The sequence below is a fragment of the Hevea brasiliensis genome, chromosome 13, assembly GCF_030052815.1.
Source record: "Hevea brasiliensis isolate MT/VB/25A 57/8 chromosome 13, ASM3005281v1, whole genome shotgun sequence".
NCBI lineage: Eukaryota > Viridiplantae > Streptophyta > Magnoliopsida > Malpighiales > Euphorbiaceae > Hevea > Hevea brasiliensis.
In genome coordinates, this window is record NC_079505.1 from 76,741,114 (window position 1) to 76,757,811 (window position 16,698).

The following is a 16,698-nucleotide window of genomic DNA, read 5'->3' on the forward strand; positions in this document are numbered from 1 at the left end:
GTTATTGTTATAGATGTTAGCGCATAATGTTCATATAAAAGGCATGATCGCAAATGTGCTAATAATATGTTCAATAGAGGCTATGCATCGTGAGTTTGTGTTTACTTACAAGCAACAATAGTTTCAATGGAGAAAGTGTCATCTTTGCTTGACATAGCTAGAAGTTGAAGCGGCTCGCAATTATTCACAAGGACTCTCAATAACCTAAAAGTAGCTGGATGAGTCCCTTTGAACCTTAGGAAGATCCAAGATGGTCTTCCCAACCTAAAAGGGCGAGCAATCCTACAACATATATAGAAAACGCAGAAGAGCATTCATCAACTTTTGGAAGTTGATAAATGTCAGAACACTTTTGGAAGTACAATAAGGGTCTATATGACCTCTGGAAGCAGTACGATCTTATAGCACCCTTGGAAGCACTATAAGAGTTTTTACTAACGTTTGGAAGTTAAGAATGGAGAGATCATTAAGATCAAAAGATAAAGGAAAAACATAAAAGACTTAAAAGTCTGGTGAATTCTAGATGATTTTTTTAATGAAGTATAACCCTTTATATAGGGTCTTAGCAGTACAAGTACGTGCATGACTAACTCTTATCACAACAACAATGGATGGTGGAGATCTTATACAAAGATTATATACATGGTGGTGATTATCTACAAGACGTACAAGGTAGGTTTGAATGGTCATTTTTCACACCGTTTTATCTGTGGTAATACTCCATCTCAGGGTAGGAATGTATATGGTCGTGCTTTGCTTAAAATGGGCTTGCAACCATCTAAAGGGTTATAAGTGCTTCATGACTCTTATCCTTAGTTTAATGGCTTCTTCATGAGTCATTTTTTAGCTTTGTAGACTCTTTCTTCATGAAGTACTTGCTTAGTAATGATTAGTTGTCTTCTAGTAGCTCTTGTTGCTTTAGGTCTTTTCCATGATGCAAGTGCCTTTGAGTCACGTTCTTTAAGTATCCTTACATCACCAGGTAGAGGGTTGGATGCCTAGAGCACCATAAAAAGGCCAATCGACGGCATGCAATCCTTTTCCCTTCTTAGGTTTGCTCTAGGGCAGTATTCACAATTTATAAGTCGGACTGAATGCTTCATAGCCATTTATACTTGTTTTAAGGCTTCCAAGCCTTAGTTAGTCTTTCTTATGTCACATCAAGTCTTGGTGCCCCAAAATCCATTACTTAAGAGAAATGTCTCTGCGGAACGATTTTGCTATTGAATAGGCCTTAGGAGTTATTTTTACTCTTGGATAATACGTCGCAAAGACTAATTAGTAACACTTTCATCCCATGGCTAAGAAGATGGTTTATCTTCCATTTTAGCTCATTCCTTATTGAGAAGAATGCCAATCAGTCATTTATGATTGTTCCTAATTGTCCATCGGCTGCTTCCCTTTCTCAAGGTTTAGTAAGGACTAACAATGAGGCTTTTTAGCTGTTTCCATGCTTGGAACTTTATCATGTTGATCTTTAACTACTCTCAAACTTGGCATGATGTCAAAATAGGTCCTCAGACAGCCTTAGGAATTCCAATCACCCACTTTTGGAGCCTTTCTTAATCTATATAAAGGTTATTGCTTTTAGGGCTTCCCAAGGATTTTGGCGCTTGAAACTTTATTGCGCTTGACTCTGAATGCTCCCAAATTTTGCATGGTGTTGCACCACACCCTGAGGAACCTTAAGGAACTTCAATCGCACAATTTTCCCTCCTTTTTCATGGTAATCACCCACTTCTTCTTTATAAGCCTTCTTGCTTCATGGCATTGCTAAGGTTTTCGGGTTTGGCTCTCCCTTGTACTAGTCTACGATCACTCCCATCTCTTAACTCTAGATTCATCACATATAATATAAGGGGATATTTTCCCGTAGGAATTGCCCGCTTGTGGTTTATTCTTTTTAGCAATCGGCCACTTCCTCTGTGAGAGTTTTGTCGGTTGCTCCAAAGCACTTTCAAAGACTTCCATGCCTCTATGCTTTTTAGCTCCACTTTCTAATTAGTTTTAGCTTTGAGCTCTTGAACTTACGTGGCCAAAAGGACTCCTCTTGCATCACAATCAACCACTTAGCTCTCACTTTATGTGAAATTGACTAGTGCCTTCCCAGATATAGCAGCGATTGTCTTAAGGTGCTTTCTTGTAAGTTAGTGCCCAAAACTTAGTGATACTGAATTTTTCTTGTTATGAACCTTGATTAAGTAGAAACATAATGTGTCTATGATTCTTTAATTGTTGGAATCGATTAAGGCCTCATTCCTCTATTCGGAATAAATTTGAATCCCTTCAAAATTTCATGACTATCTCTCGAGATTTGACATGTGCTAGAGCGACTCACTTTGTTACTCGTATTTTCTGTCTTAAAATATGAATTTAAGGCAAGTATCAACAATTGTTCGAGAATCTTTAGGACAAGTGATGCTCTCTACAAGGAAGAAGTTGTGTGTATCAATTTATGATGCGTCTGTTGTTGAAGGCTTCGCAGTGCTTGTGGTCTCTCTCTAGCCTGTGATTATTGAAATCAGATTTCAAGCTTCATATTGATGATATCCTTTCGATGGTTGTTGGATTACAGCCGGCTAGGCTAGTGGTGGATGATATTATCCACTTTGAGCTGCAATTTTAATAGTATTTCCTTTGGTTTTGTGCCACGAATTTGTAATACAATAGCTCACCACTTGGCTCGATGAGCTTTGTTTATAGTTGATGCTACTGTATTTATGATGGATGTTCCATAGGCCCCTTCCTCATGTCTTGGGGGTGTTAATATATATATATATATATTAAAATTAAAATTAAATTAAAAAAATCAGGCCATAATTTTGGTTTAAACAAAGAAAATATTTTAACATTTTCTCTTAGACAATGAACTTACCATCAATATTTTTTTGCTACAAATTAAAGAGAATGATTCCAAAGGCATTAATCCAAATCTCAAAGGGATATATGCAAAAAATGAGCGAAGGGCAATACCCATGTCGCCCCCCAAATGGGGCCAATCAGTAAACAATCCATCTCACCTTACGCTGTTATCTTTTTCTTCTCTCTTTTCTCCACACACGCACACGCGCACCTTCCCTGATTTCTCTCCTCCCTTCCATAAAATTAAATTAAACTAATTTTCAATACAATAATAATAAGCAGCAGCGGCAGCTGGAGGTGACTGGGGAGACCAGAGACGGGGTGTGGAGTACCTATAAGAGCGTCAAGTCCCACTAATCGTTCCTCCTTTACTATCCCTCTCTCTTATATTTCTGCAACCTCTCCCATGGACCCACCACCGCCCCCTCAACCGCCGCCTGCTTCTTCCCTTTCCACCACTACCACCACCTCTGCCACCCCCACCAACACCACCGCGGCAACCACCTTGCCCCCTCACCTAGCCGCTACCAATACCTCCGCCGGAACCTACCCTGACTCCATTGATTCCTCTCCTCGCTCTCGCACGACTGATTCTTATTTTGATGACCCCCCTCCCCTCTCCTCAAAGCTCCGCCTCATGTGCTCTAACGGTGGCCACATCGTCCCTCGCCCCCACGACAAGTCCTTGTGTTACGTTGGCGGCGACACCCGCATCGTTGTTGTCGACCGTCACACTAGTCTCTCTTCTCTCTCCTCTCGTCTTTCAAATACTCTGCTTGACGGCCGTCCTTTCACTCTCAAGTATCAGCTCCCCAGCGAGGACTTGGATTCCCTTATTTCGGTCACTACCGATGAGGATTTGGACAACATGATCGATGAGTATGACCGGACTAATAATAACGCTGCCAATTCTTCCAAACCATCGAGGCTGCGTTTGTTTCTGTTCCCTTCGAAGCCGGAATCATCTCAGTCTATTGGGCCGATTTTGGAAAATAGTGCCAAGTCCGAAGACTGGTTCTTGAATGCGTTGAATGGGGCTACTGGGTTGTTGGATAGAGGGTTTTCTGATTCAGCTTCTGTCAATTGCTTGCTGGGTCTCGATGACGATGGCCTAAATGGGAATAATAATAATCTCGATTTAGTTGGTGGTGTTCGAGATGTGGAGGGGTCGCAGAAGAACGCGAAGCAAGGTCAGGATGTCCATTCTGTGCCGGATTCTCCGATGTTGGAGACTACGTCGTCATTTGGGTCTACTTCTTCTTCTCCTTCGCTTGCGAATTTACCTCCGATAAGAGTTCATGTGGAGGATGGAGGTGGTAGTGGAGGAGGTGGAGGGGTTAGAGGAGTTGTGCAGGATCAGAAGGTGGCGGGTATTGAGGATCAGTTTTCTCAGATTAATGTGGGTGGTGGTAGTGGAGCTGTTGGGCAGAAGCAAGATGAGGGTTTTGTGGTTCTGTCATCGCCACCGCCGATGCCAGTTTCTATCGCTATAACGGGTGTGCCCGTGGGCACTCCAGTGGTAGTCGGTGAGTATCAGAATCGGGTTTTCTCCGACGATGAGAGATCGGACCATGGGGTTCCAGTTGGTTATAGAAAGCCGCCGCCACCTCAAACACAGCAGAAGTCAAGTGGTGGTGGTAGTGGAGGAGCTGTTGATTTACCTTCTCCAGATTCAGTTTCAAGGTGCATATACATAACTCCTTTACATTTTATGCCTTTGATAAATGAAATGAAATATTTGAATGTTATGATCGCATTATTGGTATGGTGTAGAGAAATGATCAGAATTTGAATTGGGTTCTTGTTTGTTTTAATTTTTCAGTGATAGTAGCCTTAGCAATCCTATAAATCGACAAAAACCCATGATTTATCAAGATCAGGTTGTGCATATCCCATCTGGAGTCAGCAGGGTTCCTGCTAATCCTGTTGATCCAAAGCTCAATGTCTCTGATCCAAATCCTGGTGTTCAGATTCAACAACAGGTTCAGGATTCTGGATATTTATTTCAAGCCCTATATGAACAGCAGCAACAGCAACCACAACCACAACCACAGCAATTCATACCCGCTGGTGCTCATTACATTCAACATCATCCCACAGGGGCAGTGCCTATTTCTGCATATTACCCTGTATACCCTCCCCAGCAGCAACACCATCGCCAGCATCATCACCAGCTTGATCAGCAATACCCAGTGTACTATGTACCAGCAAGGCAAACCCAGGCTTATAATATGCCTGTGCAGCAATCTAGCATCAATGAGCCCACACCTACTGCCCCTTCCTCCCGCCCCCAAACACCTCCCAATCCCACAATGGGACCTCCTCCTGCAACTTATAATCCCATGAGAAATGCTCCCATTTCTAAATCTGAAATGGCGACTGGAGGCATGTATAGAACAACTACTGGCACACAACAACTAGTTCAGGTCCCTTCTAGCCAGCATCAACAGCAATATGTTGGCTACTCTCAAGTTCATCACCCATCTCATTCTGTCGCTCCTCCTTCTGCCGGCCCTGCTAATTATGCGTATGAGTTTGCTGACCCTTCTCATGCTCAGATATACTATACTCAGCCTCTTGCGCCCGCAATGCCTTCTCATTACCAAACTATGACTGCAGCTGCTGCTGTAGTACTGCCGGAAAGTTCTGCTCAGCTTCCCACTGACAACATCAAGCAGCAGGTTAGAACTTCACAGCCATTTTAGGCCCATTGGCAAAGGAGAAGAAGAAACAATTTTGAAAAAATGGTGTGGTTTACATTTTCAAATTTTATGTTTAGCATCTGTCTTTCTATTGGTATTGGTTTGTGGCTTTGTATTTGTGGTATATAATAAGGAACTCTGCTCATCTTTACCCCTTCTTGTATGTCATACTGTTACTGTCATAGGAAATGAAAGTGGTCTTGGATTATACTGTAAAAGATCAAACTTCATATATTGTGTGCTGTGCAGTTCATTATCAGTTACTGAATAAATGTTTATATAAGTGGTTAGAGCTTTCAATCAAATCTATGCGTCTCTTTGATTCATGAGGTATTGCATGCCCATTGCCTATGACCCTGTTACTGTGAACAGAGCATGACCAATTCAATCTGAAGCAATCCTTGGCTAAACCATGTAAGAAAGTTTTTGGGATAGCTGCAAGATGTTTCACCCTCTGTTTCTTTTATTTACTCATTAGAGTTCTTTCTTCCTTTTTTTTCTTTTCCATTTTCATATTGACATCTGAGTTCTCAAATTATTTTTTGAATTGAATTGAGTTATCAAATTCAATCGACAGAGTTGGTATTATTATTATTATTATTATTATAGCATTATTTTTATGATCTGAATTATTCAATTTACTTTTGCAGCCAACCTTTAGAGGAACATGCTTCATCTTATGCATATCTAGAGCTTCGCCTTCACCTGCTAATATTTATAAAGATTTTTTTATCGTCTCCCAATCATCTTTTTCTATGCTTAGGTGGGAATCATCTTGCCAAAATTTGAGACTAGCAGGGATTGTTCGAAGACGAAATGAGATGCATGTCCCGAAGTAGGGGACTCCATTCATGGTATGAAATCATACCCATGATTTCATTATTTGAAAATGACACTAACTTTATCAAAATTCTACATTATTTGGATTTGTATCCTGCATTGAATTATAGTTAAAATGAAAAAGTTTTGCCTAAGAAGAGAACAAAACCGAAATCGTATTTTTCAATAAGCTAATAAGATCAAATTTGGAGCTATTAATAATATTATTGATAATAAATCCAAAAACCATGCATCAGAAAGCACGTTGAGTGATTATCTCGTGTGAGTTTGCAAGTGCCAGGGGCCACAGCACATTAGATTCTCTGCGTTTTCTTTTTACTTTACAGGTTAGTGTTAAACCATGTACTAAAAGCGTCCAAGGTTATATGTTTACGTTTTCTAGATGGGATGGAAACCCAAACATGTGTTTAGCAAACTTTTATTTGTTCGTACCCTCTTAATCAGTTGCCTGCTGTTAACCCTTTAATGCCTTTAGACTTCAGGTTAAGCAAAAGGACTAGATGCTGATGCTGATGCTGACTCCCCTCTACGCCATCGTACATTTCTTGCCCATATTTTCTATAATCGAGACAAGACTAGTGAACTATTAACTCCGTGACTATGGTATCCTTTGCAAGTGGAGATGTAGTATTCTAGACCCGTAATTTTTATTTATTTTATTTTTTGTTTTTGGTTTGGTTCGTTGGTTTGGTTCTTAACAGTAAGAGGGATGGTTTAGACTTGACAATCTCAACATTCAACGTTCAAAACCTGAGGTGGTTATACCCAGGCGTGCTTCTAATTGTCTATGCTTGAATCTTATGCTAGACAAGCTTGGCGTTTAGTAATACTAAAATATTGCAGAATCATTGAAACGCTTCATAAGTCACGCCCACAATTACCGCCTCTTTCTGTGTCTCAAGGGCTGGCTGTTGCTGGTTGCCTTCTCTGGTTGACGTATGAGATTAGGACTCCTAGAAATTGCATGGTACAAAGTAGCAGTCTGTCTGCCTACCAACGGGACCACATACAGATACCTAGTCTCAAACAGCTGCTGTGTCTTCCCAAGTGCAAATTCATGATTGTTGATTTAAGGTTATTATATTGGTCTGGTAGTCTTTCTAAGAACAAAATTAAATAAGAAAGTGGGACTTAAAAATTATAATTAGCTACCCGAGTCAATTAAGATGATCTCATAGAAATAAATATCTCTAGTAGATATTTATCAAGCTGATTCATTAAAAGTGGTGAAGAGATTAGAACAAGCCACTAATTAATGGATGCATTACAAAATTGCCTATTGATTATACAAATTCGTTCATGTGATTACTTAACTCTCACACATTGATCAGCTCCACAAGAAGCTTGTTGCAAACTCTTGCTATCTTCACTCTTTTCGTGGTTTCTCCATGACATACAGTTCCCAGGAGAAACGTGGCACATGAGGGAATCAAGCCCTAGGGTAAGAGCAGCAGCTACATCTGGCACTGTGTACTCAGATCTTCTGATAGCAAGACTCCACAGTTCAATGAGTCTATCTTCCATTCCAACTGCTAAGAAACCCCTGGTTTCTTTTGATGATCAATTGCAACCCAAGAAAAAGGCAGTAACACTGCTTCTAAATTGTGGCAAGGTCGTCAACTGTTTAACTGAAGATTCTCTCTCTATGGCCCAGATTTCCACTGTCTTATCCCTTTGAGCCAGTTGCAAATTCATGACCATATAATTCTTTCGTGCACCTCCTGTCTTGCTAGAAGCTGATAACCAACCTCATCCACTCCTATAAAATATTGAAAAAAAAAAAAGAAAAGAAAAAGAATGCTCGATGATCAATTGTGAAGTTTCATCGTTCACGCCACGTTAGGCCAATTGATAGTGAATTAAAAATTAATTCCATCAGGTATCCAAGTCAACCTTGTCCATTCACTCACAGAGGATGATTAGTTTTATGCATTGCTGAAGGAGGAAAGCAGAAACTAATAGTCCCCTAACATGGATGAAAACTTTGAAAATTTACAATGATAATCATACAATCATCCATGCACACAAAAAGTGTAATAGTCCCCTAACTTGGATGAAAACTTTGAAAATTTACAATGATAATCATACAATCATCCATGCACACAAAAAGTGTGGTCGTGTTGGGGTCCAAAGTTCTGAAGCTACTAGATTCTACCGATTTCTGATTGTTCTTCAGACTTGGAAATACAACAATGATGAATAGTTCACACTTGCCATTCACTTCCTTGCAATCTCTTTAACCACACAAAATAAATGCAAATTGAAATATATTATAATCCTAACCAGGAATAGGAGAATCTTATTTTGTCCCAAACCCATCAATCTCTGACAGATCCAATGACAGAGGATCCAATAAAAGAATGCATCAATTCATTTTCTGAGTAAGGAGGACAAATAGCAGAATTTTAGCTCCCAAGAAATCCTCCTTATTTACAGATCCTCATTTTATATTTTTCATCGAGAAGATTCAATATGCTACAAGTGATCAACTTTTTGATTGGAAAGGCACATAATTAGGAAGAGGTGCATAAATGCACATTATGGAGTACCGGTTCTTTTGATTGTGAAAATGGAGAATTGGCCATCTCTTGAGACAGACAAAAGCACACTGTCATCAGGAGAGAATTCCATCTGTGTCACTGTTAAGCTATGAGACTGCAAGCGACCAACTAGCTTCCATGAACCCACTTGCCATAGCCATATTTCTGCTACTAATGCTGATTGGGCCTGCAAGACATACAGTCATCAGCAACAATTTAAAACTCCCAAACATATCCCAATTGCACACACATTGGGTGCCAGAGAAATAAAAAAGTTTTAGAAATAAAACATTAGGGCTCCTGGGAAACCATAGAAATAAAACTCCCAAACTGATTGTTAAATCATGACTGTTTCCTGCAAGACCATAACACCAGCCAGAGTGAGATGCAAGAAATGCTACTTTGCAAATCAATAATATCAACATCCTTCAATGCTTATTGAGTGCAACCATGAAGACACCTCTAAAATGTAATTCTTAGTATCTGATCAATATTGCGTTATTCACTTCCCATACATGCTTTACACCAGAAACATAATAGTCCAATGACAACAACAGATGACATCCAAAGCTGAGTTATAGAAACCAATGCAATAATAAATCTGCTCAAATACAAGAATGGTTGATGGTGAAATATTGGAAAAGAACAAGAAAAAAAAAAAAGATAGTAGCTTTGTGGCAACAAAATAAGAAATAACTATATGGTACAGAGGTTGAATTAAAGACAGCAACTAACTGCTGGCACATTTAGGAGACTTCCATGCCTAGAGTTCACCCAATTACATTTAAATAAATTAGCTGTTACGGTATTGGAAGACAAATATACCTTGCATGATGAAGCCACAAGCTTCCCTGAATCCCCTCATGATCACAGCATAAAGAAACAACTCATTTCCATGACCATAAAGTTTGTGAGACTCTGGCCACAGTGTATTGCATGCCAGATCTTCAACGAGAGGTTCAGGCAAGGGTGTCGAGATCATCATTCCCATTTCTGTGCGGAATCTCATGCACAGCTGCAAAAGAAAATCATTCATTGAATTAAATATAAAGCAGGCCAAATGGAAAAAAAAAAGGGTGTTTCTAATAGACTGAATTAGACACGTAAAACTAGATCAATGAAGTAGATACCTGATAATAGCTAGTAAGCTAAGCCAACCTAAACCAATAATGCATCAGATGTTTACCAAACTCACCTCTCTAGGAAGCAAATCATGTCTGAAGCTAAATGTGGCAAATGGGTGTAATGGATTGTGTACATGCATGGGGTGAAAATGATTCCTCTACCTATTCATGACCCATATGAAAGATAATATTCATATCTACCTAATCCAAGTCTACCCTAACCCTATCCTTTACCCAATAATTGTTAAATTTCAACTATGCAGTACTTGACCCATTATCCATAGTTACTAAACCTGGATCAAATCCATCAAATTTTTCAGTAATTTACCATTATTCTGCTATATGTAAGAATGTTAGTATAGTTTATACAAAATGATCTATTTGTAAAATAAAAAATCAATAATTATATTTATTAAAAAAAAGGTGAATCAAATAAATAGAAAAAAGAAACAATACAGGAAAAAAAAGATATGATGATAATAGGTATAGATGTGATCAAATAACAGATAAATAAGGCAAATAAGAACTGAATAATATAATTAGTAGGGAAAAAAGAAAGAAGCAGGCAGACAGGCATATGCAATAAGATATCAGTTAGAGAAATGATAGTGAAATTATGTGCCTTGTAACTTCTAATATATTGTAAATTTTAATATAGGTATTTAAGTATTGAAAATAAAAAAATAGAGATTTTGTTAGAGAGAGACTCACACTGCACGTAAATAGGTTTTCGTGACAGATCATGAGCAGAGATATTTGCTCCTAAAATTTGAACATCTACTTGGAGGTCTTCAGGAAAACTAGACCTTTGAGAAGTGGCATGATTCAATGTCTTCAAAAAACACAAAGGAGCTTCAAAAACTCTGGAAACTCTTATCTGCTCCACTAACAAATTGACTATTCCCCTTTCCACGGATGATCAACACACAGTTAATATCATGACCATGAACTTGAGGGCAGGCAATTTCATGCCAGGCCTCCCTATTTGGGAATGAAGCTTCATTTTGCCATGGGATAAAAATAAGAGTTGTCTGGATGAAAGATTGGGACATCAATAATTGATATGTTAAGTTCAGATGTAAGCTGTTCAAAATCACAACTCTTGTTTTTGTTCAGTGGCAAAAAAGCTATATCAAGTATCTACATTAAACAAAACTTTAAAAAAATTCCATTTAGACTACTTCTATTTTTCCATCATGACTGTCTGTATGGCTTTTGTAGTTTTTTTCCCACAATTATATTGTTTACTTTCTCTTCCATGAAGAAGCACCTTAACAGACTAAGGAATCACTTGCTTAATAGAATGCAGAAAGGTTCAGGGATGAGAAATGATATTGAATTGAGAAGTTAGTTTAATCATTTCAGGATAACCACAGGGGAAAAAACCCAAAATATACCATCAGATATGGCCTAACTTTAGCATGTTAAATGGCAATATTCACATCATAGACATCTAAGGTATGACATACCCACAAAAAAGAGTGACAGAAATGTGGATGTTAAGATGGATGTCTAATAACATGACAATGAATAATATTAGGAATGACCACACTCGTTATGTACCACTCATTAGGAATAAAATGAGAGATGGTCGATTCAGATGGCTTGATCATGTCCAGCATAGAACATCAAATGCCCTAGTAAGAAGGTGTGATAAGTTAGTAACAGAGAGAAGGAAAAAGGGGGGACCAAAAATAATGTGGAGGAAAGTAATATTAAAATATTAGTAATTTTTGGATATTGATGCGGAATTGGTTTTAAACAAAGCTGGATAGAGAAAAAGGATCTATATAGCTGATTCCAACTAGTTTGGAATTAAGGCTTAGTTGTTGCTGTATAGACATACTGTATACTTTTATAGTATGAACCTTAAATATAATCTCTTTAAAAAGCCTGTGACATTAAATGAATTTGTATACCTCCTCACTTGGTCTTTGCCACATTAAGAAGTAACAACAGAATTCAAAATTATATCCATCAACTGGTTCAATAAATGTAAGATGCTTTAGCTTTTCACTTTGTACAGTTTGTCAGGCAGAAAATAGACTATCTCTTTCGATACAACAGTTAATCCTCTAACTACACTCAGAACCATAAACCTGTAACTAGATACTTAATAAATGACAAGCTTACTCAAGAAACTACTCGGTAGCATGTGAAAAAAAAATCATCTGGTCATGACTAACTGATATATGTATTCACCAGACAATGCCCATTCAATGTCTGTCACAACAGCAAAGTGCCCAGATAGAACCTTTTGTTGTTGGCAATCATCCATGTTGACACCAACAATTTTTCATAAATGGAAAGCTCCACCATATCCATGTGCTAAAATTGATTTTCCATCTAAGCTCCAGTGATCCCCATAAAACCCTATAGCAGAATGAAGTAAATCCCCAACAGTGACCACATTCATTCAGATTACCAGATACCATTTTTCCTTTCAGGTTGCCAAATCATCATGGTCTTGTCCATTGAAGTAGATAAAATGTTTTGAGGTTGATGGTAGGTAATCCCTTCCACAGATGCAGTAAAAGGGGGTTGGCACTCTACTGAGTATACCCAGTCCTCATGTTCTATTAGAAGAGATTCTAATGATATCTGATGAGAGGATGAGCCAGCTATAGGACCTTCAGTATAAGATGCCAGACTTATTTCTTCTTTCCTGTATGCACCCTCATTATTGGCTATTGAACCTCGTAAAGCCATCTACCATATGCATATGCCTTTGTCATGAGATGAACTTACTAGCAGAATGCTATATGCTTCACCATCCATAAGTATAGGTAATGCGAAGTCCAAACTCTGGATCCAATTGGCATGTGCTTTCAACTCACAAGCACGAATAAACTGGACAAATAAGCATAAATAGTGTCACTATATTTTAGCAGCCAGCAGAAAAAAATATAAGGTAATATAGATAGGTATAAAAATTCAAGATTAGTTACGTTTCCTGTCCTCTCTCTGCAGTGAAGATGGACCCTGCTATCTAGTCCCCCCCATTGCAAGGACTATATACCCAGAAGTTCCAGGTACTTTTCTGCCCATGATAGAGCAACCATAGGCTTTGAACCAACAAAGTGGGTCTCTAGACATGACAATTTGCATTGACCTAAAACAAACAGAGGCTGTCACAAAAAATAGTATATTCAACTCTTTTACAGATGATAGCAAGCATGCAGCTTTTGCATAAACATTTTATGGAACCCAGAATCGGATATAAAATATTAATGCAGAATAGTACCAAATAACACGGGTGCTAGATATGTGTTAAGAATCCAAGCACTGTTAAGATGCCAAAGCTTGTAGTTCAGTTGCACTCTGCATTGCAATCATGATTCCTAGGTTCGAACACATCTTAACTTAAATTTAATGGAAGATTACAATTTTATTTTACATTTGTTACAAAAATATTTGTTACCTCAAAACAAGAAGAATGTTGGTATCTCTTGCATCATCACAGAAAACATCTTTTGTTATATACTCTACTTTAGTAGAGCTGAGAAGAAGTATCTGGATTGTCATGACATCTAACTTTGAAATCAAGAATATGCATGTCTCTTGTGCAGAAATCCTTTTAGCACAACATCATTAATTTTTAAACTGGCAAGCAGCAAAAAAAAAGGAAGTTCAGCACACTCAACTGCCCAAATTATAAGCAATTAGAAAACTAATTTTTCTTTTCTTTTTTTAAAGAAGAAAAAGGTCTATAACAAAAATAATCATGAAAACCGACTTCTATAACAAACTTTTGATCACATTTATGACAATATATGCCAAGAACCAGCAGGCTAAACATGCTCATATTTAAGTAGTAGTAGTGATGAAAGCAAACAAGAACAAACACTAAATTTTCACTCACCTCAAGGAGAAAAGGGAGGAGCAGTTCCCATAAACAAACTGTGCCATCTGAAGAAGTAGATGTAAAGATTGCTTTAGTTTGAGAAATCATAATTCCAGTGAAGCATGTAACACCCTTCTTGTGTAATTGTGGTTATTGTAACACCTGTCTCCACTGCAAAGAAGGCAAAGAGAAGATAAAACAACAACAACAACAACAACAATAATAATAATTATAATAATAATAACTTCAAAAGAACAACAGTCACCCAATTTCTTTCCGGTAAGTCTTTGATATTTTGAACTATAAATCCCTTAATAGTTAATACCACGTAGTAAGAAAGATTATTGCTATGATAGTTATGAGTCCAAGATATACATCCAAGAAATGTAATAAATAGAAAACTGCAACGTATTCCTGAAAACAAAGGAGCACCATTTTGATCAATTATAAAAACATTAGGATTCATTCAACTTTAAAAATTTTAAATTATAATTAAAACAGGCACCTTATTGTTAGCAAGAGATAATTTCCAAAGAATAATGGCATCATCAGCATCTCCAGACAGCAGATAACGCTGCTCCAAGTGTTCTGCTGCTGACAAACAACAATGTTCATTAAGAAGTAAAAATGAACCAATAGAGAAAAGAATGCAATGTTCTGATTTTTTGGTGAGGCATTTTACTTAATTCGTACTTCACCAAAAAAAGAACAGATATGTAATTTGCAAATTAGCTAAACTAAATAATTAAAAAGGAATGGATTTTAAAAATTCCCTTCTCATTTTTTCCCCATTTCTTAACATTTCTCAGCAACCAAACAAGAACAGTACTCGTTAGTGAACTTACTGAATTAAAAATTAAAACTTTTTCTAAAACTTTAATACTTAAACAAGTAAAACAAAGAAAAGGGTACCTCTAAAAACTAACATGTTGCTTGGAACCCAGTGGGTGCAGTTGTCGGATGCCTTATGAGCCGGAAGAGTAGTCAAATCTGAGCAGTCTGCTCCACAAAATTGTTGAAAGAAAGGAAAGAAGTTGGAGCACAAGATCATAGTATAAGTTTCAAAGACGAAAAAGAGAGGGGCAGGGACCTGAGGCAGAATATAGCTACGGCGTTCTAGGCACCGAAAGAAACCAAATCACAAGCGCCCCAAGAAACGTTGTTCACTATCCTGTTGCATCCTGCTCCTATAAACACTCTGTTTACATCAAATTCAACTTCACCTTCACTAATATTACCATTATTGTTTGTATACATGATTGTATGAGAATGTGGGAGAGAGAGGAGGAAGGAGAAAGAGCTCAAGTGACTGTTGCTTCCAGCAGAATAGAGCACCAATGGGGCGGCCAAAACTGTTAATTGCTTGCGTTCATCGTTCAAGGCAACGGAAATCGTTAATAGCACCAAAAGCGACAAGTGCTTGATCGTCATTGAGCTCGGCTCAAAATCGTTTTTCAAAAAAAAAAAAAGAAAACTTATTTTAATAGTTTTATAAATAAAATTTATTAAATTTAATTTTAAATTAATTTTTATATTCTTTAATTAATATATTTAAATAAGTATTTTTTTTAATAATTCAAACACCAATAGTCTATTTGATTTACTAAAATAAACAGTTAAATCGATTAAAGATAAAGATAAACAACTGAAAAAAAAAACTAATGCTTTTTTTAGTTTGAGAGAGGTGAAAAAATATTATTTTTTATATGTTATATATTAAATAAAAGAGAAAATAATAAAATTAATTTTTTTTTCTAAACTTTCAAAATTTTTCTTATTAATTTAAAATAATATAAAAGAAAATGAGAGTAAAAAATATAAAAACTAAATTAGGAATATAGTTTTCGACCATATATGTCATGACCTATTTTTTGGGCTAGACTGATATTAGAATTTAGGTCAGTATAAGACTCTCGAAACTCGTAGTAAGTCTAACTATTTCTAATTCAACCATAAAACTCATAAATATAATTCAATTTCAAAAAATCAAACGGAGTCTGACTATAAATTAAAATGTCCAACGGAAGCCTTAACTTATGTAGCTTAGCTCAAACTTGTAAATAAATAATCAAATGGGAGTTCAGCTCCCTCATTCAAAGGAATAAATATTTCATGCATCAAAACATTTCTACATAGATAAGGCTACAACTCTAAAAGTTTAATTAATATAACCCCATATAAGGATAATACACTATTATTATATGTAGAGTTTTGAAATTTAACAAAAGATAATAAAAGTAAACTGAACTTTTTTTTGTTTAACCTGTGAGAAAAGAAAGCAGGTTATTTTCAACAAGTCTATCTATCATATAAGGAAAAAAAATAGTTGAATAGGGGTGAACGTTGGACTCATAGAGTAAGATATTGATTTTAAATACAGTTTCTATAACTATTTAAACATAATACATTCCTATACATGAAATACAACGTTTACACATAATTTCAAATATTTTAAATAATATTTACACAAAAGATAATTTGAAGCACTCATACACCCGTGTATTACATTAACATATATACATATGGGAGTTGATCTCTGTATAGCTCTCTTAATTCCAATACTTGCCAGCGAAGTTAACTCAAACCGGATTTTCTCTTAATAATCAAAGTGCGGGGGTCAGCGAGATCAACTCAAAACCATATCACCCCGACTTATCCACATATAAGGATCTAGTCTCAACGAGTGAAGCTCCAGCAGCGACTATTCGTCCTGCCCATCTCTCTTCAGGTTACCTTAAGGCAACATCCACAATAATTTCATCAATAAAATATGCAAAACAAGGGCG

At 37.0% G+C, this 16,698-nt stretch overlaps 1 protein-coding gene, 1 long non-coding RNA gene and 1 pseudogene across 2 annotated transcripts; 2 read left to right on the forward strand and 1 right to left on the reverse strand.

Moving 5' to 3' along the window:
* The first annotated feature begins 2,954 nt into the window (after positions 1–2,954).
* LOC110663096 (uncharacterized) lies at positions 2,955–5,869 on the forward strand. The gene is made up of 2 exons (XM_021822317.2): positions 2,955–4,545; positions 4,685–5,869. The coding sequence occupies exons 1-2, from the start codon at positions 3,269–3,271 to the stop codon at positions 5,565–5,567; spliced, it is 2,160 nt and encodes a 719-aa protein (XP_021678009.2). The 5' UTR covers positions 2,955–3,268; the 3' UTR covers positions 5,568–5,869.
* Positions 5,870–6,738: 869 nt separating this feature from the next.
* On the forward strand, positions 6,739–8,199 carry LOC131171930 (uncharacterized). Its single transcript, XR_009142580.1, has 2 exons — positions 6,739–7,007; positions 7,736–8,199. It is a non-coding gene; the product is annotated as an uncharacterized LOC131171930 (long non-coding RNA).
* On the reverse strand, positions 7,638–15,347 carry LOC110663097 (elongator complex protein 2-like; annotated as a pseudogene).
* Between the last annotated feature and the right edge of the window lie 1,351 nt (positions 15,348–16,698).

Excerpts from the sequence above, each read along its gene's own strand:
- LOC110663096 (XM_021822317.2), top strand. The coding sequence starts at position 3,269 with ATGGACCCACCACCGCCCCCTCAACCGCCGCCTGCTTCTTCCCTTTCC. Across the intron at positions 4,546-4,684 it reads TCTCCAGATTCAGTTTCAAG|TGATAGTAGCCTTAGCAATC; the intron begins GTGCATATACAT and ends TTAATTTTTCAG.